Source organism: Girardinichthys multiradiatus, chromosome 1 (assembly GCF_021462225.1).
Source record: "Girardinichthys multiradiatus isolate DD_20200921_A chromosome 1, DD_fGirMul_XY1, whole genome shotgun sequence".
Taxonomy (NCBI): Eukaryota; Metazoa; Chordata; class Actinopteri; order Cyprinodontiformes; family Goodeidae; genus Girardinichthys; species Girardinichthys multiradiatus.
Window position 1 is genome coordinate 41,862,831 of NC_061794.1, and position 27,135 is coordinate 41,889,965.

General features: G+C 37.9%; 2 protein-coding genes across 4 annotated transcripts in view; one reads left to right on the plus strand and one right to left on the minus strand.

Annotated features, from left to right (window-relative positions):
- The first annotated feature begins 1,327 nt into the window (after positions 1-1,327).
- Positions 1,328-14,588, plus strand: olfml3a (olfactomedin-like 3a). Its single transcript, XM_047367734.1, has 3 exons — positions 1,328-1,656; positions 5,803-6,112; positions 11,338-14,588. The coding sequence occupies exons 1-3, from the start codon at positions 1,546-1,548 to the stop codon at positions 12,120-12,122; spliced, it is 1,206 nt and encodes a 401-aa protein (XP_047223690.1). The 5' UTR covers positions 1,328-1,545; the 3' UTR covers positions 12,123-14,588.
- A 106-nt stretch (positions 14,589-14,694) lies between these two features.
- The window catches only part of syt6a (synaptotagmin VIa), a 61,091-nt gene continuing 48,650 nt past the window's right edge, over positions 14,695-27,135 (minus strand). For 2 of the 3 annotated variants that reach the window (XM_047367718.1, XM_047367699.1), the window contains exons 4-7: positions 24,316-24,436; positions 23,210-23,381; positions 21,031-21,181; positions 14,695-18,969 (exon numbers count right to left, since the gene is read on the minus strand). In XM_047367718.1, the coding sequence (XP_047223674.1) occupies positions 18,898-18,969; positions 21,031-21,181; positions 23,210-23,381; positions 24,316-24,436 (516 nt within the window). In that variant the 3' untranslated portion in view covers positions 14,695-18,897. The other variant, XM_047367709.1, reaches the window with a different exon arrangement.

The window sequence follows — 27,135 nt, forward strand, 5'->3', positions numbered from 1 at the left end:
TTATTATTCAAATTGGTTAAGAATTTTTCTATTTAAGGAAACCCAGCAAATTGCACTGAGTCAGTGACTTGATGCAGTCGAAAATGTATTCAGTTATATCTAATTTGCGTGGAATGGGTGCATGAGTAGAGACATCTTTAAAGGACATATGTAGAATTTGTGTAACTCTTCCTTTCTAATTGTGTTCAGGCTTGTGGCTTATGGCACTTATATCCATGTAAAAAATGTTCAAGCGACCTCAAGGCAATTTGTCCAGTGAGAAGGAGGATTTTTTTAAACATAACAAACCAGCACAACACCCAGGGATTTTAAAGCACAGTTTTGATTGATCACTTATGATAAAAACTGCAATTTCAAAAGCTAAAATTATTCTCCTTTATTTATTTAACTTTATTCCCACAAACAACACCTGCAGTCACCTTGATGGTCTGGCTGCTGAGTCTTCTAGAGTTACCTGTTCTATAAATGGATTGCCTTGTGTCCCCATCCCTCAGGCCTGGGTTGTTCCTTCCATGTGAAGCCAAGATACAAATAATTTTTATAATCCTAGTGTTTTGGACAGAGAGATTGTTTCAGAATCAGAATCAGAAAAGCTTTATTGCCAAATACGTTTTTGGACACTTTTTTGTTTAAAAAGCAGTTTTTTTTTTTTTTATAAAAAAAGCTCTCAGTCAATTTTTGCAATTCCAGATGACATGCCTTTATCCATATATGGTCATGTATTTCAGTTTTATAGAGGCATTGCTTTAAAGACTCTTTCAAAAATAAAACGCATATTTTATAATTACTTATCTACTTTGAAACACAATGGAAATAAAGATTCGGATGTACTTTCAAAGATGTTCAGGTCTTTGTCCTTAAATGTTTTTTTCTGCAATCTTGCTTAAATCTTGTCTTTAATATTGACTATGTAATAGCATCAAGATAACAGGGTTCTTTATAGGCAGGGTTATTGCAGGGTCCTGTTACTGTTTATGTTGTGCCACTGTCATAAGAGGTCTTGATGGAACAAAATTTGTCTCAGCTGTATTTTTCACACTATGACAGATAAAATCTCAGTTTACAATGACATGTCAGTTTGGAAAACGTTTATTTATATGTAATGTCTGTGAAATGAATCAAGCATATGTGGCATTCAATATAAATTAGGTGAATGAATGATCTGTAGGTGTCATATGTATTCTCTCTGTGCTTATGTCCACCTGAAACAGTATCAGCACCACATGAAACAATCCCATCTGCACAACGTGAGTGCACTTTAGATAGGAAAAAGCGGGGTAAGAGGCACAAAGCTCCTCCCTAAGAGTTTGTAAAAACATTCCGGCAAAGTCAGAGCAGTGAAAGACTCAGAAACCCTCAGAGTGGCCTCCTACTCTATCGTTCTCACCTTTTTGCACAGTCCATATATCATGGCATACTGTGTTTAGACATTGTGCGACCAGTACAGACAGTTTAGCAGTGGAATACGGGAAAGAGAGAAACCTGAGGAGTCCTCTTCAATCTGTGGAGACAAAGAAACTCAGATGTGCTGCTGAAAAGCTCACAATGAAGCTGCTGTTCGTCCTCCTCGTTTCCTGTGCGTGGACTTTAATTGGAGCCCAGAATTACTACCAGGCACTGATGGATTATCTTGAGAACAGATTGTTGGCTATTGAGGTAAGAAACAAGCTCCCTTTTTAAATGACTTTTGACAAATGACTCTCTTTAAGCTGCAGCACAGAGTTCTCTGTAGTCATTAAAAAATTAGAGACACCAGTTGATAACCTTCTCCTCTTCCTTTCATACGAATTTAATGTCCTAACTCATGCAAGCTAATTAATACAATCTCTGCCAGACTCATCAACTTCTAAAGTTCCTTGGGGGGAATAACAGTTCATGCATGCAGAGCTCCTTCTAATGCAACAAGCAGCTTCTGTCCAGCCTTATTACAACATATAAGACAATGACACACCATAAATGAGTACAACCTTTGCTGGTGTTGCATCAAACACATCAGCAGTCTAATGGAGTCAAATGTGCCAAGGTAAAATGAAGCTGTGCAGCAACCAACTGCCTCAGGGTGAGGATCCAATTGCTAAGAGTTTAAAAGTGAGGTTTTGCAGCATCATGTCCAAAATGAGAGCAGGATCAGTTTGTGTGAAGGTACACTTGGAAGGAAGGTGTGTGCTGAGTGTGATATGAAACACAAGAGGATTACATGTCAGCCACTCTGACAACCCATCAGCTCTTGTACTCTGAGAAAGCCTCTGGGAGAACCAGTCAAGTGTTGTGGCCAGCCAAAATCTAAAGTAGGAATATTTAAGTCTGGCTGTCCTGCGCAGATAGCTGTTGATTGTCTGAAACATTTAAAAAGTAATGTTTTAGCTTTTTAAAATCAAATTTGACTGGGACATATAGTTGCTACCTTGGACTTCCCACCGTGTCACAATACAATCTTCAGAGTATTTTATTGTGATTTTATGTTAATCACCCCCAAAAAGTAGTGAAAAAATGTAAAGTGGTGTGCATTTGTATTTGCTTTCTGCTTTGTAGAACCACTTTACACTGAAATTGCAGCTGCAAGTCATTCTGGATATATCTCTACCAGCCTTGTATTTAGAGATTACAATTTTTGCCCATCCTTTTTTGCAAACCGTTCAATCTCAGTCAGATTCTAACTAATGAATATGCTTTGATCTAAACCATTCTATTGCAGCTATGGCTGCCTCTTTTTCTTCGTTTTACTGCTGGAAGGCTAATCCCTGGCCTTGATCTAAAGTGTCTTGTAGCAAACATTCTTCAGGTTTGCCCTGCATTTATCTCCATCTAGCTTCCCATCGGTGGACCAGCTTTCCACACTGTGGTGTGTTTATGGTGATGTACAGTGCTAGTGACCTGACCTGTCAGGTTTTTCACCAGCTCTTTGTGATGCTGTTTGGTCACTAATGTTCTCTAAAAACACAGGCGAATTTATGTTGAGATTAAATTACACACAGGTGGACTCTACTAATAACATTAGTATTAGTATTAGTATAAATCTAATCTTGTATGATACTAGTATGATATAAACCATGTATGATTTTGCTTTCATTTCAAAATTATGCACTGCTTTGTCTATTTAAGAAAATCACAATAAAATCCATTAAAGTTTATGGTTGAAATGTGACAAAATGGGAAGAAATACACTTTTGCATATCTCAAGCTGAAATCAAACTTCACATGCGTTTATGTGATAATAGAGGTTTATGTATTCTGCTTCTCCTTTAAAAAGCTCTTCAAAGGAAAATTTGCACATTTCCTTTTTATATTTATAAATCATGTGGTTGTAATACAAAAATGAATGATCTATTTACCACAGCTAAAGCTACCAACGGTTTCAATACTTTCAGCTACAATTTGCTGGCTCGACTTTTACTTTTGTATGAAGATGACACATTAGCAAGCTTTAAATGTGCTTTCACTTCTGTTTGGGCTTAGGCCCGTTGCAACCAAAAGTGAAATTGAAACCTGAAAAAAAGCAAAACAATGACATTGACTGAAGTTATTACGTCTTCCTCTGAATTACTTGCTGTCACTCTCATTGTCAGTCTCTGTGTGGAAAAACACAATGCTGTATTGCATTTGAGGTAGTGATGATGTTTTGATAGATTGAAACAGGAAGTCCCAGTGCCGGGAAATTTAGACAAAGATTGAAAAAGCCAACACTAGTGCTAAGGTCATTGCGGTGAATGCTAAGGTTACTGAGACACTTTGGGGAATTTACAAATGCAATCTGCGCCATGTTTTGCACGTCTGCATGCTCTTTCTGCTTAATTTACATCTGATTGTATCAGGGTACAATCAAGTTGAGAATAGTGTTCAGTATCAGTAAGTGATGCAAATGTTTTTGTGTCTCAATGGCCAATTGCAAAAGATATAATAATAATTGATATCTTAACTTATCCACTAGAAGATTACAAAACTTTGAAAAAGGTAACTACAATGACAACAAAGAGTCATTTCCATACCTTTTGATTCGGCTGATATTTTCCACACCCTACCTGTAAGATGTTTGGTGTTATTTATGTTTTCTTTCCAATATAGCCAATGTTGATGTTGGACCACTTGTTTGCTGAATATTGGACCATTTGCACGTTGCTGGACGCTCCTATGCCTTTCCAACGTCATCGGCCATTTTGTACCGCAGGATAGTCTGCTCCTACAAATCCCAGGAGGCTATTTAGGAAGGTGGCCCCTTCAAGGAGGTGCTTTTCAGCTTGGGACCAAGACGCGGTTACCGTCATCTGAAGCGCATCATTCTGGAGAAGAAGTCCCACGTGGATTTTCATTCATTCTCCCCGTTGGCCAACTTTACCGATCGAAGACGTGGGCTTAACATGTAACCAAAAAAAAGACGGAGTTTCAAGGAGACGCAATTTTTCCTCCTTGTTTTTTTGTTCCAGTCGACTAGTGACGGTCCGTCATATTTTTCACCTTTCTGCCAAGGAGGTCACAAAAGACGAAAAACGGACTGCTTTGCTGAGTATCCGCGGACGCGTGGAACTCTTCCCCCCTTCCTTCTCTCTCCCTCTGCTCAGAGGAGACAAGATCAAGTAAAATCCATCCTTTTATTTTTATTTCTTTATTAGAAATAGCGTGGGCAGGATGGAGTAGGATTTAGTGCAATTTAGAGTCGCCACTTATAGTCTAACGTGTTCTGAATTGTGTGTGCATGCAACTTTTTTGATTGCTGTTGAATTTCGGAGACCGTCGAGTCTTGCAAGTTGTGTTTTTACTGTGCGAACACCTGAGCGCAGGTGGTTGTGAAACTGGACTACTATAACAACCTTATGGTGAAAATCAACCATTTTCTTTGTCTTCAACTTCGTGCTTTACTAGCTTGCCGCTAAAAGTTTATTACCCTTTGTCCTCTGGGTTTACAACTTTGCTTGGAGGAAGTTTATGACTGCCTGTGTCCCGCTGAGCTATACTTTCGATGGGTGGCCTCTCCGAGCTTGGCTCAGCGTCACATTATCACTTGTTTGCCATAACTGTTGGTTTGATTCCATACACACCCACTGCTGTTTGTTTTGTCTTGTTTAGTTAGATATTTTACCCTTGTTAGTAGAACTTTGCATGTTTGATTAGGTGAAGATTATTGAATCGAAGAGCGAATTGTGTCAGGACTGTTGATTTAATAAATATTCACGTAGATAAAGAGAAGGCGTTTGTGTTTATTTTGTGCAAGAGTGATTTGTCAGTCAAAATAAGGTTAAAGTTCCCCACATTTCAGCAGAAACGGTTGATTAAACAGTGACATCTAATAATAGTTACCAACTATTACCGAGAATTTAATAATTGTAATTATCAAGGGCTTTATGCCACAATTACAACACCAGAGGACATCTCTGGTTTCAATTCATAAATGAGGATTTTTGGTTAAGAAATACATTTTCTCAAATTATGGTTTTTAATTATAATTCTTGATAAATATTAATTAATCAATTATCATAATCCTAACATTGAACACCCTTGACAAAAAATACTGACCTGTTCCTAACAGGTTTGAGGCAAGTTAATGTTTTCCTTATTGGTTACATTTACAGTAAACAAGACATACTGTTAAAGCAAACTGGTATGCTATGAGGTAATTCTCCAACAGTGGATGTGGATGAATAAAAACTTGTTGAGAAGCAGTCCTGTTTCTGTTATTAATGTGCACCAAAGGGTTAGACTGTCAGATTGGCATACTTGGACATAAAAGCTGAACACAGTTTGGAAAACGGAGAAACCTTGCCCTGCAAGGCAATCTAACATTTATGCTGCCGTCCACTTTACTTACAGGACCGGATGCAGCTGTGGCATGACCATGCCCATCAATACCACACAGAGATGCTGGATTTTAAAAAGCTAACCTCAGAGGCCATGGTTGGACTAAGAAATGACCACAGCATGATTTTCAAAGACTTGGAAGGAGCTTCTGCTCGAGTGAACCTGGTGGAAAGAGAACTGGAATACGTGGAGACCCAGAATTCTCCACGGGCTTGTGCGAACAGGGCTGACAAAGTGATAGAGCAGGAGGCCTGGGGTCGGCAGGAGAGAGATGAGGTGGAGGTGGAGGACGACTGGGAGGAGCTGCAGTCCAGAGTCTCTGGTGAGCTTGGAGAAGTATTCTCTTACTTCAGCCAAACAACCTCTGGAGATATTTAATCTTAGATTACATTCAAGGCAAGAAGCCTAGAGGAGTCAAAACCCATAACACATATAGGTGTTGTGGTCTGTATTACACACATTACACATCCCAAAAGGCACCACATCAAACATTTTACAGAGTTGTTTTTTTGGAAAAGTTTTGCCTCTGGAAAATGGGGAGACAAACATAGCTCTATAGCAAGTGCTTCTGAGTCTCTGTGCAGTCTTGTTTTCCAGCCAAAGCGTGATCTTATGCAAGTCATTTATTTTTGCACAGCTACTCCCCTGTTTGAGAAAAGTATTTATCATCATAATCCTCACATCCAAAGATGTGCTGCTACAAACAGGCCTTAGACCCAACTGCTACAATAAGGTTTTTACTCAGGTTGTGCAAGGACTTAAAGCTTATTTAAATCATAATGTAGGAGGTTTATCTAAATTTCTAAGAATATATGTGCAAAACCATTTCTACCCCCTGAACGTTTCCACATGTTGTCTTGTTGAAACTTCATTAAGTTTTATAGTTTTTTTTTGACAGACCAGCATAATGCAGTGCACATTTGTGAAGTGAAAGGAAAATAATAAATACCCTCGCAAGTGTGGAGTGCATTTGAATTCAACACTTTCAAGAAGCACCTTTTGCTGCAGTTACGACTGCAGTTCCAGCTTTGAATCGCTAGAGACAAAAATCTTCTTCCATTTTCTTTGTAAAATAGTTAAAGTTCTGTCAGATTGGACAGAGAATAAACAGCAATTCTCAAGCCTTATCACAGATTTTAGGTAGATCTAACACATATCCTTTGAAGTACCTTAAATGAAATTACACAAAGGTCAACTCCTTATACTAATAAGGGAATTTCTGAAGCCGGTTTGTTGATCTACATTTTAATTAAGGTTAACAGAGTAAAGGGGTTGAACATAAATGCAAGCCACCATTTTGGGATTAATATGTGCAAAAAATAATAGAATAAATTAAAAACCATGTTTCATCTTCCTTCCTCTCTGCTTTGTCTTGGTCTGTTACAAAATCCCAGTGAAATACATTGAAGTTTGCGTTTGTAATTTAAAAATTTAAGCAGTATGAATATTTTTTCAAGGCACTGTAAATTGTTGAAGATCTTACATTTTTGCACTTTAATGTGTGCTAAATGAAAAATTCAACAATTTTCTTTTCATTTATTGTCATCATAAACAAATTAAGAATTTTTTTTTTTAATGCCCCAGCTGAGATAAATTGGAAAATCACTCAATTAGACATAATAAAAGCATTATACCGTAATATTAACAAGCATCCATTCAGAATCATAGTGCTGGCCTTTCATTTCATGTTTATTAGAGACTAAGATGGTCCAGGGCTCAAAAATCTACTACTCTATCCACTCTATTACTTCTTATTTGCTGTCAGTGGCTGCAGAAGGACAGAAAACTGCCCTGAGGTCAGCGACGCTGCTCTCCATGCTCATGTTCACAGAAATGAGCTTCATACATAGAGATCCATTGAGTGAATGTCTGTGAAGTGATCCGGAACAATCTTTTCTTCATAGCAAGGAGCCAGTTCAGATCTGGAAAACTTAATTCTGATGTGGCTCCTGGACAAATAAAGCGAGGATGGGTGACGATCAGTGAGGGTGGGTGGGAGTTTTCTTTTCTTTTCCTGTGGTTCAGAGACAGAATTGTGTTAGGATACTTTATTTTACAAACATCTGTCCGTGAGCTGTGCACAATCTTCATCTCATAATGAGTTTGTGTCTAATTTTACCCTGACGTTAAACTTGCCTCAGTTTTAAGAACTGGAGCCAAGATATAGTGGCTGCAGGCTGGAAAGCCACATTTTCCATTAAGACACTGTGCTGCCCTGAAACATGTTAAAGAACCTGATCCTGTCAAACAACTGGAAGGTAATTTTACTCTTTATTATAAGGTGAACATAATCTGCTGGCCATGCTTACTGACAGCCCTGGTTAAGATATGTAAAACACTTTTTGTTGAAGTAGCTTAAACCACAGTTAAAAAACAGGAACATTTAATCTTAAATTTGACTGCATTTTGCAGTGAGGGAAGTGTCCAATGGTAAGAAAACAATAACAAATTAAAACTGCAAGCATCATTGAAGACCCTCGCACCTTAGCGCAACTCGGCCTGTGCGGCGACCGCGGGAGCCTGGCATCGCCTACTCCACGCCACCAATGATCCCGCTGCTCAGTTGTGCACATCACCAGTAGGCGGCAGTGTGACCAGGCTGTCATACAATCTTCGGTGAAGCCGAGTACTGTTCTGGCGAGAAGCATTAAAAATGTAGCTGAAATCTGACCTTCCTGATGAAAGCTACACTCAGTTGTTTTTTAGTTGGCGGGGCTGAGGTGATGTCATCAATTAACTGAGTGAACATGTTCAGCATTGATCCACAATGATGAATACTGAATTTGAGGTGGATCCAAAGATGTATGAGGGAGATAGAGCACTTGAAGTGTCCTATGGGGCACCGTTGAACCATCTTCCAATGTAATCAAAAAGAGCTGTTTAGGGGTTGACAAAGATCAAGCGTATACAGTTTGGAGTAAATCGGACCATGCGTGTGTAATTTAGAGTCAAACTTATGGTCATGGCGTGACATCAGACTTCGCCACACCGACACGGCCACACCCTCCAGCCAAACCTGTCAGTACTAGAGACCAAGTTATACCATCATGTTATCTGTCATTGAAGACAGTTTCATGTTGATCAGCAGTTGACCATTGAATATTGTTCCAGTCATCATATGGATAAATCCCAGAAGGTTTCATGTCTCTGTGACTTTCCTTGTAGAAACTATAATAATTTGTTTCATGGCGAGAAGTCAGATTTTGAGGCTTAGCCACGCCCACACGCTTTCATGTATTAAAAAGCTTTTCATAACTTTTAATCCCCGATGCCTTAAGACTATACTCATTGATTTCAAAGTCTGTAAGTCAAAAGCTGTAGGAGGAGTTCGCTCAGATACGTGGCCTAGAAACAGCAAAAATGGTGTCAAAATGGCAACTTCAATCCAAAATGGCCGACTTCCTGTGTAGTTTGGACCAATGCTCCAAGAGACTTTTTTGTAGGTTCTGAGAAGTTACATATGTGTACCAAATTTCACAATCCTCGGTCAAAGCATGGCTTGGGGCTGATTTTTTTAAATATTCTAGGGGCGCTGTAGAGAAATTAGGCCACGCCCACCAAATATGTCATGAGATATCTGTTGGGGACTGGACTAGGATCAATCACATTCAATTTGGTGCAGATCAGATGATGGATGTGGAAATTAGAGCCAAACGTATGGCCATGGCGTGACATCAGATTTCGCCATGGCGCCACGGCCACACCCTCCAGCCAAACCTGTCAGTACTGGAGACCAAGTTAGACCATTGTGTTGTCTGTCATTGGAGACAGTTTCATGTTGATTAGGTGAAGGAGAACAAATATGGGCCACACTAAGTGAAACATTACACTTCCTGTTCTCAAGGGGGGAGGGATGGGGGCTTCAATGATGTCAGCGTCTGATCAGTGAATATTGTTCAGGGCCAGAGGTAGATCAATCTGAGAAGGTTTCAGGTCTCTGTGACTTTCCTTGTAGGAGCTATATCAATTTCATCTTTTATGGCGAGAAGTCATATTTTGAGGCGTTGCCACGCCCACACGCTTTAATGTATCAAAAAGTTTTTGATAACTTTTGATCCCCAATGCCTTAAGAGTAAACTGAGTGATTTTCAAGTCTCTAAGTCAAAAGCTGTTGGAGGAGTTTGCTCAGATATGTGGGCTAGAAAGGGCAAATCTGGGGTCAAAATGGCAACTTCAACCCAAAATGGCCGAGTTCCTGTTGGGTTTGGACCAATGCCCCAACAGACCTTTTTGTAGGTCTTGACAAGTTACATATGTGTACCACATTTCACAATCCTCCTAATGTTAGAGAACTGCAGTTGAGAGTGGCATCGTGGCATCTCCATAAGCTCATAACCATTAGATATGAGCTACACGGCAGCTGGTAGAATGGGAGTAATGAGTCCATTAACAAAAAATAAATTTATAAAAACATCACAAATTTAATAGTGTGGAATTTGTTAAACCTCACTGGTTCTTTAACTGGAACTGTGTACTCTGATCAAATAATAGTAATACCCGTATTAATACCATCACTCTGTTTGCCTGCCTTACATTTTAGTGGCAAATGACATTTTCCACAGTAAAAGACAGTTTCTGCAGCTCCATACAATCAATCTGGCAAAGTACCATAGACAGCTCACCAGATAAGATGCCACAGATTTTTTTGGAAGATTCCAATGAATCTCTCATACACCATGTATGACTGTTAAATGAGGATGTAAAAAATACGACATTCATTACAGTCTGATTATTTTCCTACATAATTTTCTGATGCTTGTGGGTGCTCACAGAGCTTTTAACTTTCATTTCCAAATGGTCCGTTGATCCTTAAAAATTGTAAAAAACAAACAAAACAAAAACAGAGATATTGATGTCATGAAAAGTGTGAACACTGTGAATTCCACACTAATGATCCCACTATACACATATTATTCAGAATGGGAGAACATAAAACCAACCTGCACACTATTCCACAACACTCATTCCCAGGTAATTTTCTCACACTTAAACCTTTATATAAATGTGAAAAAAAGCATTTTCCAAACATCAGCATACATGGCAATATAGTAGCCAATGTGCCAAAGACTTTATAGTGTTTAGGTGTTGTCAGCATTGAAACCAACAACTGTGCCACTGGTGATTGTCTTAAAAACATTTATTCCTTAACATTTTACTCTAAACTTGTGAAATATCTGGATTAATGCCATTTTCCTTTTCCTGCTTGTTCCAAATTATGCAACAACCTCTTTTCAGCAAGTTCAGCAAATTCAGCTTACGACCTTTTTAATGCCACATGACATGGACTGTAATACCTGCTTATGATGACACTGTATCAGTAAAAACCAGGTGGAGTGATAAGGTCTATCTACCCAATGATATAATTACCTGACCCTTACAGCTGCACACCCAGCGGCTGCTTTCATCCAATAATCTTATTACATTCTGTGCAAGAAAAATGAAATCAAAGCAGCAAAACCGTTGTTGTAAAAATATTCTCTTTTTTTGCAGGTTTCTGTAAAAGCAAAATCCTAATCCTCGTCTTTGTTTGTATTTGTCTGCCCTCAGACTGTGTGGAAATAATCTCTGGCTTCAGATCTGTGAAGATCCTAAAGAGAATAGGCAGCCACAAAGGGATGTGGACCAGAGATCCCAAGTCCTCCAAGGTTTACATCTTTAATGGCACATCAGGAGACACAGTCTATGAGTTCAAATCTATTCGTGACTTTTCCAGATCCCTGGGAGTGATGGGGAGCAGGACAATCCACCTTCCGTTTGAGTGGACCAGTCCTGGAAGTGCTGTTTATGATGGTTATTTGTATTACATAAAGCAGAAGACTGATACAGATGTGCAGGTGGTCAAATATGACCTGAGGAGTGGTTCTGTGACAGACACAGCCATGTTCCCTATGGAGAGGCATGCTAGTCTTTACACTTTGAATCCTGAGACTGTTGCAGATCTTGCAGTAGATGATGAGGGCTTGTGGCTCCTGTTCACCCCCACTGATAGTGAACCAAACATTAGCCTTGCAAAGATGGACACCGCCACGCTCGATATAGAACAAATCTGGGACACCCGGTGCCCGCGGGACAATGCAGAGGCAGCTTTTGTAGTCTGCGGGACTGTCTATGTCGTTTACAACACCCTCCTGGCCAGCCGATCTCGAGTTCAGTGTGTGTATGACGTAAATGACATGATGGTCAGTGAAGAGGCTCCACTGCTTTACTTCCCTAGGAGGTATGGAGCTCATGCTAGTTTGAAATACAACCCTGAAGAGAAGCAAGTTTATGGCTGGGATGATGGCTACCAAATCATTTACAGACTGACTATGAAGAGGAAATTATTGGCTTGACAGAAGAGAATTGATATTCATGTAAAATACAAAGGAAGGATAGGAACAGTACATTTCTTCAATCTATTCACCATATATTTGCTTTGAAAAGAATAATCCATGTCTGTATTTTGAGCATTTGGTTGCTGTGCAATTAAAGCTTTAGTACTGCAGATACCACATTTGTAACATGGTAACATTTAGATTTTTCCCCCCAAACTGGATATACAGTGGTGCAAAAAATAACTTTTACATAGTTATTCTGTTTCTGCTCCGTCACTCTTAACGTTTCAGATTATCAAACAAACTTTAACCTCTGACAAACATACCCCAAAAATTAGTTTTCACATGATGATTTCATTTATTAAGTAAAAAAAAAGTAACAGCCCCTAAACTTGATAACTGGTTGCACAATCCTTGGTTCCGTTGAGTATTTTTGGTAACTGGCCTTTCACATTTCTGTGGAGTAATTTTGACCTACTCTTCTTTGCAGAATTGTTTTAATTCAGCCACATTTGGGGGGTATTCTCAATTGGATTTAAGTCCAAACTTTGACAAGACCACTGCAAAGTTTGTTTTTACTTGGACCTGCCTGTTGTGCTCTAAATCATTGTCCTGCTACATAACCTAAGTGTGCTTGAGCTTAACCACAGGTCCCGACATATCAGTTTTCTCACATTCTGTATTTCCATCTGTCATCCTTGGTGATCGCTCTTCTGTCTACTGTTAACACAGAGAAGAACAGGAGGAACCAACTTAAGTTATCACAGACTCTCGAACTTACAATGATGGAATCATGTTTGAAGCCACAAGCTTTATGCTGTACTTGGCCCTCAACCCTGTATTTGTAAGGAATAGGGGGTCCCTATTGTTCCTGTGGAGTTAGAGATGTTTGTGTGTCTGTATGTGTGTGGCGGGGGCACACTTACTATTATTATTATACACCAAACCAATTTATTAACCATAACAATGTGCAGATGTATTTTGTTTGACAGCATTTTCAGGTCTTCTAAACAAGTAATAAAAAAATCAGCAAACAATTGCATAGTTTTGTCTGTTTTAAATAGATAGAATTTAAATGAGAAGAAAAGCATAAAAATGCTATAATGTCCAGTTTGATGTGTTCAGATGAAAACAGACACAGAAACATTAAAAGTACTTATGTTGTCAAAGTGGGTTGGCATTTACTGTGAAATCCAACATCACCATCTGTTTGAGTTTAAAAAGTTCCGCTTTGCTTGTTCTGACGAATAAAAATGTGTCAGCATTAATGATTTATGGAAACTATTGTGATTCTGTAGTGAGATGTCATACTTGGTCAAATTACTTGATTTAGACTGAAAGTCTAACTTTAAGATTTGGGATTTCATTCTGGATTTGAATATTTTGTATCTGAATTTGAATTGGAACCTGCGTGGCTTGCTACAATCTTGACCTCATAGCTGAAAGGAAAGACTTCAGATTTACCTTTGACTTGCAAAACAACGACTTGGTTCCACCTCTGGTCTAAATGTAAAGAAAAGGATTTTGGTCAATGTCAAGTCTAATCAAGTCTCTAAAATATGTGTGAGGCTTTTGATTCACCCCCATTTTATGTAGTGTGTGTGATGGCATTAAGGGTGTAGAGTTCCCACTATTTTACTGTGTCAGGATGGGATAAGTCACTTTTCTTGTAACGCCATATCCTTCATTTATGCAGGTGGGTCCTACTGAGACACTGGGTCTCATTTTCAAGAAGGAACTGTTGTTCCATACTTCTCCATTATATTAAAATATGTTTCATAATCTGAAACATTTAAAAGTGATATAAAAGATAAGAATAAAAAGAAATATGACAAAAATAGATGATAATCTGTTAAATAACAAATATTTTTTCATGACACTGTAATTCAGACTGCTGTCAGTTTAGCATTCAGCCTCCTGAGGTGAGGGAATTTAATCAGTCCAAGAAGAGCGTCTACATAGCTTAGCCTAAGGTAAGGTTACGTTATTCTTGGGTTATTGATGCACTATTTAGCACTTGTGCATATGTGAAATAGATGTGGAGTCTCACAGCCACAACATTGAAGTTTTTGAAATGCCACAAAAACCTTTAGCTGGAGATCAAATTGCGTACGCTACAGTATCATACGCATTAAAAGGTGATGCTGGAGCATTTTTTTTTACCTAAGCCAGTGTATCTTTTTATGAGACTAAAACCCAAGGAAGATACACAATTATGTGATAGGGTATAAGCATAGGAAATGCATGGGGAATCCCCGTGAGACTATATTTCAATTTTGTTGAAATTCCTCACAATGATAATAGTATTAGAAAAGACTGTTCATGTAAAAACATGTGTAGTTAGTTTATTCCAATATATAACTGGAACCAACTGACTAGCTTTTGAACTGCTGATGAATTGTTTTCTTACATTTTGTATGCACGTTATAAAGAAACCTAAAATGAATTCATTTTATTAAAGGATGACAAGTCTTTGGTCTGTGAGTCCAACCCTAATTTATTTTGACCATGTTCTAAGCCAGTATCTGCTTGTTAAGTCAGTATTGGTGTTGTCTGCGTGTCTCTCAGAAACCTGCATCACAGAGGCCCGTTTTCTGCATAAGTCTTTTAATCAAAAGAAGGGAAATCATGTCACAGAACACATCACGCTCCATGGGAGAAAACACAACAAGCAATTTTTCTGATGCTCATTTTTCAGCTATTAGAAACAAAGAAACGAAAAGTGCTGGAGAAAATACTGTTTTCTGTTTCATTTTTACTTTATTACACACTGGATCACTGAGTTTAGCTACAACTCATTTGTCTTAACCAACATTTCTATTATTACAGATACAAAATGTTTAATAAAAAATTTAAACCTTAGGGATTGTTAAACATTTGGAAAGGATTACAAGATTATATCAACAAACAGTACAATATTAGGCAAAGCTAAAAGGTCTTAAAATAGTCCATGAACTGAGGCAATTGATCTAACAGGTTCCGCCGACAATGAAAACACACCACATTCTCAAAGGAATATGACCATCATAAAATACTACTTTTTTTTTTTACAAAGGAGCAGAAACGACACTGTAAGTCACCCACTTGTTTATATAGTAAAAATCTAATAATGCCATTGGTCTAAAGAGGAATTCCAACATTCAAATAGTTGAATTACACCAGAGTGTTGATGCTATGATAGAATACATCACGCACGAGCAATGCACTGACTCATTCTTGCTCTAACAAGTGCCAATTAGAGAAATGCCACAGTTCTGTTGATGCTGACCTGTCAGCCCAACAGCTTCCCTCGCTGTCATCTTAGTCTTCCAGTTTAACACCACGGTGCTGAACTTCGATGCTTTGGGTAAGTGTATCCTTTACAGAAATGTCTAAAGCAGACCTTTCTGGGCCTGCTGAATCCATCTGTTTATGTCTTCATGTCTGCCTTCGATTTTCCCATGACCTACTCTGCGGCATGAAGTAAAATGCATCTGTACAAACTGTACCAAACTGTAGTCTGTGATTGTTGTTAAGCAGCTGTTCTGCAAGGTATCGTCTCCAGAGTGCAGCTTCTCATGTTGTGTTCTAAATGTGTTAATGAGGAGCCCGACATCAATTAGTGCTTCTGGAGGCTCAAACTGAAAAACAAACTGAAACGGGAAGCTACAATAAATGGGACCTGATTTACATATTTTAGTAAAAACAAACATGTTTCTGATTTTTAAAACGATGGTTAAGAACAAGCACAGAGCAGAGAGGTACTGTAGGAAATCCCAAAATGCCATGATCATTTCCACTATAATAATTTTCAGTATTACAACATAAAACAATCATAAACCAATACAAATACAAGATAGATGTGATTTTATCTTACAGCTGTAATGTTTGTAGAATTCACTACGTTTTATGTTAGCTTGCTAACAAAAGAGTAGCAATAATATTAAATGTGATTACAGCTAGCAGACTCAGCAGCAGATGGTTGTTTGCAGAATCTAAAACAGACAATCCAGACCCTGTCATTACCCGATATGAGTCGCCACTCGATGTGAGTCACTAATACGAGGAATGTGAGTTACATTCACACCTTGTATTCCTCTTTCTACCCTATACAGGTTTAGAAAAAAGTATATATACTGAAGTGAATAAACAATACGTTTTGCTGTTCCATGAATAATGTTAGCATTACAACTCTAAAAGTTGCGTACTCATTAAACCAGTGAGATAATGGATGCACCTGTACTATTTTTGTTAAAGTTAAAGATAATATTTTGAACATTTAACACAAAATATAATTTTAAAAATATTTTGAACAAATTAAATGTATACTTTTTTCTAAATGTAATATCTAGAACAAGATAGACTAAGACAAAGTCTGTCAATTTAATTAGGAATCTGTAAATATATAATATATTTTCCAGGCCGACAATTTGATAATATTACATACTTTTTCCAACTTTGGTTGGTTTATACCTGGTTGATAAATGAAGGACAGGATCTAACTGCTGTTTTTCTTTTTCTTTTCTTTTTTTAAAGCAGAACAGCAACAATTATTCCAATTACTACCTGCATCCTTTCAATGGTAAGCAGGCATTGACAATGCATGTATGGAGAATTTTCATATCTACAATTAGGAAATTGATAGAGAATAAACACTCACTAAATTTAGTTGTAGTTGTCTAGTAAATGCGCTTATTTTGCAGAATGTTCTTTTTGCTCTCCATCTCTGCTTCAATAGTAGAAAGCTTAGATTAGCTGGTTAAATAGTTGGGCTATCTGCTCAGGTAGCCAGCTGCAGTCAGCTTCTTAGCAGATATGCTGCTCTTAGATGGCCAACTGTAGTTTTAAAGTATTGTCTTCTTTCAGCCAGCTGACCTGACGTGTGCAGCAACAGTTGGAGGATGGCCATTAGTCTAAAACATTCACTCCAGCACTCTGTCTGGTACCTGTTTAAAAGTATGATGGAAATTTTTGGTTGTTTTGGAGCCGTTTATTTTTAAGACCCTGAACTGTTGTTAGTGCTGGAGCCTACCTATAGCTTAATGTACCGTATGTGTGAGCCATTGCAATACCTTCTGACTTTGTTTTAGTGCCATATCGATGAGGCAGGTATCACTGGAAAGGTCAGCCGTGTTTTTTCCGATCATGAAGTGCACATTTATGGATATTTTCTTATCAGTTAACAAGGACATGTGCAACTTCAATTTGATGAAGAAAGTTTACACGTGACTCAAATCGGGAGATAACTTACATCAGATGACAGATTTTGCTCTCAGACTAGCATAAGTAGATAAACATTAGCAGAAATAGAAACTTTTACAGAATGTTGTGGTGCTGAATAATTAAGGAAGGCAGAAGCTCCACTGTGAGATGGTTAAATAAAAAATATACTTGTCAATTACAGTTTAAAAGTGTTCTAATTTTCAATGGAATCTCAAGCTCTATACCAAAAGCACTAAATGCCTATAGCTAATGTCACTAACTAACATGAAAGAAAGGTTGTCTGCTTGTTTTATCAAAACTTTCCACATATTCGGTTTGGGATTAGAGCATTTTGTTGAAGAAAGACATACTAAGGTCTTTTTTTTTTTCCTTTTTCAAGAATCATTATTTACTGCAAATCCCCACATATGGAGCTAATATTTAGTGAAATAACAGACATAAAAAATTTGCATTAAGGGGAATATTGTTACCTTTTCTCTTTTGTTTTTTTTATCATAATCACCAACAATGTCACATAGATTCAAAATATCCTCTTTTTGAATTTTATGTGTTATCATTTGTTATTCTTTCATTAAGAAAAACAAAACAGGCAGCAAAACATCTGTACATAAATATATTTACATCCACCAAAATAAGTAACAAAAATAAACCTAACCAGGAGACAAAGGACTTTTTTTGTAGTGTATTTTGGAAGAAAATCAAGCATTTGTTTTATTTTGGAAGAAACTGAACACCAACATGATAAAAGGTAAGGGTGTTAAAAGTGTGCTTGAAACGTTCCGGTTTGTGGAGATCTTTGCACCTCTGTTCATTAACAGTGTTCCTTGTTTTTACACACATTTCAAAAATTCTTGTTTTAAAGAATGTAAGACTGTTGTGCCTTTATGAAATGATTTTAAAAGCCACACCAAAGCTGTAAACTATCAACCAGAGATACTTGATATTTTAGCCTGATGGACATCTTAAGTTATAATGAAATAGACAATACAGTAAACTAAATACATTTTAAAGTTAATTATACATAATTTATAAAAAAAAATATATTTTATGTCATCCAGGACTGCAGAAATAAATGTGAGTGTGGCATAGATAAAACAGCTTGCTTGTGAGGTCGTCTCTTTTTCCTTCCTTGGCAATGTACGTGCTCAGCTTCCCTTTGTGAAACAACTGCTGCTTTCATGGAGCGATATCCGACATCAAACAGACTCCATGGTTCAAAGTTGAAACCTCTGTTTTTCCAAGTCCTTTGTGAGGCCATCAAGCTTGATTTACCTCAGCTTGGAAAAACCAACAATCAATGCCTGCAGACAGGATCTCTAGCAATTCTCCTAGAAAACAAAGCTAGCTTCAGGCCATCACACCAGCTATGTCGAGAAAAGCCTGAGCTTCACACCGCTGACAGACAGAAAGTCCTAGTTCAGTACTTAGGAGTGCTCTGGGACTAGACTTGAGGAAGTGAGGGGGTAGGAATTAGAGAGAGGGAGAGGGGAGAGACAGTGGGATTGTGTTTCTCCTCAAGCACACAGACAGGACGTGGACCAGGAGGAGGGAAGAAACCCCTTCTGGGCTGTTGGATCACAGGTAGCTCATCTCAGGGACTAGCAGGGGGCCTCGGTGAGGGGCAGGAGCCCTGGCTGTCAAAGCTGGCAGTTCTCGCCTTCCACTGTGGGACAGACATGCAGACACAAGGCTGTTATTCATTCGGCATATGCAGCAGTAGTCACTTCCGTTACAGAGCAAACAGAGAACTACTCCAGGAACAAATAACAAGCAACAAAGTGCTGTGAAACTTGTAATGTTAAACCAATTTGGGCAAAATGGGTATTTTTCTCAAAAACATAGAACTATATCTTCTTAATGTCTTCACTGCTTTAAGATTATACCCTAGGTCTTGATAGCCATTCCTTACAGTATCACTTAAGGTTTGGACACATTTTTATAAATAACACAAATATTTTCAAGTCTGAGACTATGTTTCTCGAAATGAAGTAGGACGTCTGCTCCTTCTGAGCTGGGGGTTGGTCTCTGCCTCGATCAGAGACGTTCAAGGATCTTGGTGTTTAGTTCATGAGTGATGGTAGGATGTAGAGCTAGAAGAATAGACAGGTTGGGGCTTCGTCAGGGGGGATGTGGTTGCTGTTTTGCTCTGTTGCGGTGAGTTGAGCTATTTGCCTTGTGTGTTGATGGAACTTTGCCAGGTCTAATGCAGAGCTTTGAAGTGAAAAAAATAAATAAAGAAAAAAACAGAGCTACAAGAAAATAATATAGTAGGCAAATATCTGAAAACATTTAAACTCAAACAGACTTTTTGTCAGCTGATCAAAAATTTAGGACTCTAAAAAGTCACATTTTCTCATGACTTTAGATTTCATGTGAATTTCTGCCAGACATTCTCTCTGTCTTGACCCAGTGATGGTAAAAGAAAAATGTTGGCTGTGGGTTTCTGAATGTGGCAGAATTGTTCAGCTATACAAGGAAGGCCTTGAGCAATGTGCCTTCACTACCAAGGTTGGATGCAAAAAGACAGTCAATTTAAAATGGCTCAAAATTTTTTCAGGTTTACCTGACAAAATATTGAAGAGGTAAATGTTCAGCTTCACTGAGTTGGAGCAGCAAATATGGGATACTAAAAGATGACGAGACGAGAAGAAAATAAATCTGGACGATCCAAATGGCATCCAGTGTTGGAGACATGACAAGAAGATCCCACTGGAGATGTTTTGCACATGTCACAGTAAAGTAGGCTCCATCATGAGTGGGGGGCTTATCCTTTAATAGATCAATGGAGCTTTGGGTTGTGGTAAGTACTTCCTACAGTGTAAACTGAACTATATTGGTGAGGAAAAATGAATTGATTCTCTGCAAAATAAAAGTCCTAATCTTTCAAAGGTTTGCTTATTACAACCAAGTTCTACATCACTATATTACATTACTATATGTACTTGATATACTATACTATATCAAGTACACCTGGCTTTATTTTGTCCTTAAGACAGGTCAAATCTCAAGTGGGTTGTTAAACACTGAATAAAGATTCCTTTCAATACAGTGTGACATTTTAGTAGTCAAAAAATAGAAAAGATACATTTGTAAAGCATTTTGGGGTTTGGACTATATAAGATAAAGACAATAAATGAAATACAATGTTTTGCATAAATCACAGACTCTTTGACACCCACCATATAATTTGTTAAGCCTTTAATCCATTTGAGAAGCTAAAAAATAGGGCAATATTAATGTTTCTCAAAAATATCGTCAGTCTTGCGTAGACATTTTATTATTATATTGTTATACATGTATCACTAGGACACTATTTGTGCAACAAATGCCACTGTCACTAGCATATACCACCAGTAGACGAACAAGTCTCAACTGTTCAGTGGAAAGAAACATTTGGCCCCTATAGTGCGTTTACTGAGGCATAATAATATGGATGTATTTCATTTAAGAAAATAGTAACAAAGAAAACAACTCCGTGATGCAAAGGATACGACATATATATATATATATATATATATATATATATATATATATATATAGAGAGAGAGAGAGAGAGAGAGAGAGAGAGAGAGAGAGAGAGAGAGAGAGAGAGTAAACACAGCTTTTAGTTTGAGATGTACCAGATGGTGGAAATCTGTCCTTCAATTGGCCTTGATCTGAGAGCTGGAAAACTTCAGCCCCTCATAAAACACTTCTTCCATGATAATCATAGGATCTTACTCACCTCCTTCTCTGATTTCTTGGACTCCAAGAGGGGATGCCAGTGTGCAATAGGCTTCCGTGGATAAGCCAGCATTTCATTCCAGTGGTCTCTGCCAAGTCCCTCAGCATGGCTTCCAACCCTCATCACACCAATGATCTCATTATGACCCACCCTGCGGAGGCACAAACACTTAATACTATGAATAAATCTGATTTTACTTGATGCAACATTTCAACTGATGCAGCTGGTTGTCTCTGTGGCATTTAAACTGAGTCGATGCAAAGGTATTACGGCTGATCTTTGTTAACAATTTAGTAAACTGTGGATGAATGTACATTTTCTTTCCTTCTGAAACTCCCTAGATTATTAAGATAACCCGGTAAGGTCTTTCCATGATGGCAGGTTGTAAATAAAACACAAAGGGCTACGAATCTAATTCTGCAGGTATCCACTCCTTTTTACAACAGAGGAATAGAAAAAGAAAAATACCCACAATCTGACCTTTAACATGCATGCTCTCATTCTGTCAGCTGTCTGCACTCCAACCATTCCTTTCACATTCCTTGGACAGAGTCACATTCTATAAACACAAAACACCATATTGCACTGCTTTTGCTCTTATCTTTATCTGAAGTTTCAGTGTTTACTACACCAAATTGCAATGACAAATGTGTCTTATAATTAAATCTGTGTAGTGTGCTAAATCCAAATTTGTCTAGTCTATTATGATTCATTTACTATCCATGATATGTTTTGTTTCATGACATATAATTTCAGTGAAAAATATGTGCCCCTCAAAGATTTCTTTGTTTTTGTTTTTTTTATCACACTGAAATGTTTCAGATTATCAAACTAAATTTTCTATCAGATAACGACAACCCAACATGCAGATGTGAATTTATGGTTTTCATTTATCAGGAGAAAAAGCTATCCAAAACAACTTGTGAAAAAGTAATCACCTCCTTGCGGAATTATTTTTATTGAGAGCCACTGGAGGGTTTTCAGGCATGAATAGCCTGTTTAAGGTCATGCCACAGCATCTCAAATAGAGTTAATTTCAGATTTTCACTAAGCCATTCCAAAACGTTCATTTTCTTTTAGTTTGAAGCATTCAGAGCTGGATTTGCTGGTGTGCTGTGGATCACTGTCATGCTACAAAATCCAAGTGCGCTTCACCTTAAGGTCCTACACTGATGGCAGGATATTCTCCTTCCACATATTCTAGGTCCTGACAAAGCAAAGCAGCCCTAGACCATCATTCTCCCACCACCATGTTTGATTGTGTAGATTTTGTGCTTATTTTAAGTCACCATTACCCTTAGTAGGGTGCTGCTTCAGCTACTCTTCCTGGGGTCCTCTTACATCACGCACATATTGACACAATACAATATACTGTATATATAATATTCTTTCTCTGAAATGCTGTATTAGATTATAACATTAGATGTAAGAGACATCTGTCCAGGGTGTACCCTGCCTGTCGCCCATAGACTGCTGGAGATAGGCACCAACTTCCCCGTGACCCACTATGGAATAAGCGGTAGAAAATGACTGACTGACTGACTGTAAGAGACATTTCAAACAGTTCCACTTTTTCTAAAAAGTCAAAAGGATTAGCAAATGTGAGACAGACCTTGTGTTCTTTTAGCTCAGCAGCGGTTTTCACCTTGGAAGTCTCCCACAGATACCTTTTTTTCCAAGTGTCTTTCCTAGTATTGAATAATGAACAAGGACCTGTGGGTTAGTTGTTCTTGGTCCTTTGTGACGTTTGGTCTGTTTCTCATCTGTACTTAAATTTCCTTAGATAGTGGCATGATGTGTTGTTTTTAGAGATATTTTAGTGTTATTCATGTATAAAGACAAGTTGTATTTGATATCTTGATTCTACAGTTCAGGCAGTACTCAGGCTTGGGTGTGGCTAATGAAATTTACAATTCAACAAGGGGGACAATTACGTTTTTACCTCAGGCCAGACTGGTTCAGATTGGATAGCTTTTGTTCTTGGGTAATTGAAATAATTTGAAACTACATTTTGTATTAATTCAGGTTATTTTTGTCCTATATTAACACCTGTTTGATTTAAAACATTTAAGTTTAACAAGAAAGCAAAAGAGGAGAAATCTGTAAGAGGCAAATACTTATTGGCAACCATAATCATCATGAAATATAACTTTTGACTTAAGCCCTAGGATAAACATACAAATCATAGTCCATCACAGAGATGTGCAGGCTGACATGGTCCATACTGTCTGGAGGGATGTCGAAGATGATGGCCTCATTGTATGTGGGATTCAGGGTGTTCTTTTTAATGCTTGTCTTCTTCTTTTTTAAACGTCTGCCGTCACAAATGAGCGATACTTTGACATAGGGATCTAATGGTAAGAAGAAAAGAAGTAGAGAAAAAAAAAATTATACTTCACCATGTTTGTACATCCTCCTTGTTATTCATCTAATTTCTTCACCGGCAGAGCAGTAGCAATCTGACTTACTATTGTTTAAAAAGACAAAGCTTAAATGTTTGCCATCAGCAAAGAAACATCCCTTCTGGCTTTGATAAACTAGTCCATGAGTGTTTCTACTTAAACAGGAAAGCAATGTTGGAGGACCTGGCATCTGTAACGCTCATAAAAGTGACTCATCGCCGTGCGTAAACAAAATGGATGTGAGGCCAAAGATAGCTTCCAAGTAGCATCACTGAGAAAGCTTCCTGAATGCTGATTCCACTCTTCATTTGTGAGTGATAAATCAGTGCATGTCATCCATCAAGCTGGGTTTTAGTCATTTTGAAGCTCCTCTTGATCTATAAACAGTTGGATATGCTGGGAGGCAAAAATACAATAGATTTGGGTTTACAATGAACAGACTGAAATAATGGCTGACAGTAAAAGCTCTGACAACTCAGGGAATTAAAGTTGTAAGGCACATCAAAACTGAGAAATGTCATTAAATGTATGAGGAAAGAAACACCACATTCATTCTGAATACCACCTGAACTCTGGCATTTAAAGCCTCATAAATGTCACTTTTCACAAGTGATTTCCCAATTGTAGGAGAAGGTTTAATAGAGAAGTGGGATGGCACTCTATTAAAATAACATACCGCCTGCAACTATTTGCTGAAAAAGATTTAATCACGCAGATGCAGGGTATTAATAACTGCTGAAATAATCCGAATTCAACCATGCAGACTATCTTCCACGGCTTCTTTATTCTCTCTGACGTGCCTACAAATGGGTATTTAGAGGAGGATCATTTATTTTGACTTGCTGTCACTGTAAGTGAATCATACTAAGAGAAGATGTCTCACCAGAGTACCCGGTGATGTCCATGGCCTTGAGGTTCCTGCACTTGATGACGGTAAGTGTGAGTCTGCCTGCGGTGGGCAGGTAGCACAGTGAGAACATGATCTCCCCAAGGTCAACGCTTTCCTTTTAGAACACAAACAGAAGAAAATCAAACAGTTTTACATACAGCCCTGAAGTTTCAGTTCACAGTGAGCGGATATACAACATATCTGGAGACTCCTTGTAAAGACTAGATTCTCAGTGCAGTTTTTACAAACTTTTTAACTCTTAATTGAATAAGTTATTGTTGAACTGCCCCTCAACTTTAAGCATTTACAGTGCCCCATAAAACTCTGCACAGGCCTAAACCTTTTCACATTTTATCCCTTTACAAACATATATTTAATGTATTTTAATGGGATTTTTGTGATAGACCAACACAAAGCAACAAATAAAGGGAAAGGAAAATACTAAATGGCTCGCCACACACACACACCCAAAAAAATAAAATAAAATAAAAAGTGTGGTGAGTATTTTTATATGGCCCCCGGTTTTCTGATATCCCTAAGGATAATTCCAGTTTAATTAATTGCCTTTAGAATAAAAAAAAGGCACCTCTGTGTAATTTAAAGTCAGATGCAGCTGCTCTGTGAGAACATTAGTGAATAAACATCATGAAAACCAAGGACCCCACCAATTCACTCCACAAATCCGCCCTTTATGGAAAAATGGGAAGAAGAACACCATTATTGGAGAAAATACACAAAAAGTCCTGTTTGCAGATTGCCACAACATGTGAAACATAGTGCTCTGGTCAGATAGGACTAAAATGTAACTTTTTGAGCTACATGCAAAGTGTTATGTGAAAACTATCAATGCCCATCAGCCTTAACAAACTATCCCCAAGGTGGTGGTAGCATCATGCTGTGGGAATGCCTTTCTTCAGCAGAGACAGGGAAGGTGCTCAGACTTCTTGGGAAGATGGTTTGTGCTACACACATTTGTTTCAATGGCCCAGTCAAAGTCCAGTCCTAATTCTAACAGAAAATCTGTGGCAAAAGTTGAAAACTTGTGTTTGAAGATGTTTTGTATTTACTCTGACTGAGTATGGGGTATTTTTGCAAAGAATAAAGGGCCAAGTAGGGCAAAGAAAAAAGTTTCCACCATAAGAGTGCTACTAAATAAATGGGTGTTTATTCTACATTTTTGCTTTAGTCTACATATCTAAATCAAAATAACAGTAAATAAGTGCTGTGCTTTAGATTGAATAATTGTTACCCTTCTGAATCAAATAAAAGCAATTTGATGATGTTTTAAATTTTTTGTGTAAAAAAAAAAAAAAAGGTATTTCTATTCATACCGGCCAATAAATAAATGTGGAGCACAACAGCTTTGTTATATTTGTATATTGATGAGAACTCAGACGCAGGACCAAGGCAGGCAGGCATGTTAAATAAAGAGACAGGACCAGACTGGCAACCATAACAGCAGGCTGTAGGCCACAAAGGATCAGACAATGAAGTAATTGAACCAAAGAGTATTTAAAATGGGAAGTTTAATTACTGAATGCTACACAGGTGAGAAAATGAACAGATGAGGAACAGCTGTGAGAGACTAGGAGGCTGAGGCTCTGAGTGAAAGGAGAAATACTAGTAATTCACTGAACCATAGGATGCTACAAATTGACCGGAATTACCAAACTTAATTGATGTTCCTACAGATCATGACATGTGCGTGTATTTCAAACACTGCATTCATTTGGACAATCAGGATAAGGACTGCCAGACAGACCTCAGACAGATATTATTGGCTACAGGAAAAGTGCTTAAAGCACATCAATGCTGCTGAGTTATGCCATGCCCCCGTTAGTTCCTTGATACCAGCTACATGTTTTGAAAACACATGATCTCATGTGGTTCACCAGGATTGATCTGTGTGATGTACACAACAAAATGGGACATTCTCAAATATTTAAGGTGAAAATGTTTCATGAATCAAAACATGTATCAATAATTATCAGATTTCTCTTGAACACATCATGTCATATACACTAACAGGTATAGGCAAATCTAAATTGAAATCCAGATATTGTAAAATAAGTCATTTTGATTTTTGTTGTTTAGGGGCCTCAAGCTACGTTAAGAGTTTTTCTCAGAATAAGCGCCAATGAAGAAAAAAGGCGTGTAGTGTGCAATTGTATGGTTTGATTTTTATATAAGATGCTGGTTTTTATATAAGATGCTGGTTTTCATTACAAGGCGTTTTCATGGAAAATTTGGTCATTATTACAGATGCAATGATTAGGCTTTTGCCACCTGATACATGTGTAAAGTCTCAACAAGTGCTGCAGGTTCCTTGATAGATCCAATACGTAATGGAGGAAGACTACTGTTGATTATGTATTAAAGATGTCTTTGTCCTGAACTCAAAATTTGTTTACAGCTGTGGGAGTTATCAGTTTTGATGCTGCTAAAACCTCAGGTAAATTCTAGTTCTGCACAGATGTGGACACAGATTAGGTTACACAAAGGGGCAGCAAAGTCAGAAAGACAGGGAAGATTTAGAACTATATTTTAATGTTATACTTTTATAATTATTAACCAATGTATCTCCAGACTGTGAACGTTGTATTATCTTTCCATCCATGCATGTATCCATCCAAATTTTGGCTACACTTTTATGTAATTTTACCACTGGGTTAAGCCATTACAACGGTCACTGGAATGATGTTTCTACAAGTTGTGAGGAACCAGACACAGACTGGATAACACCTGCATGTGTTTGCATGTCCTCAGAAGCAGACATGTACAGCACTGTCACTTCTGAAGACTAATGAGATCTAA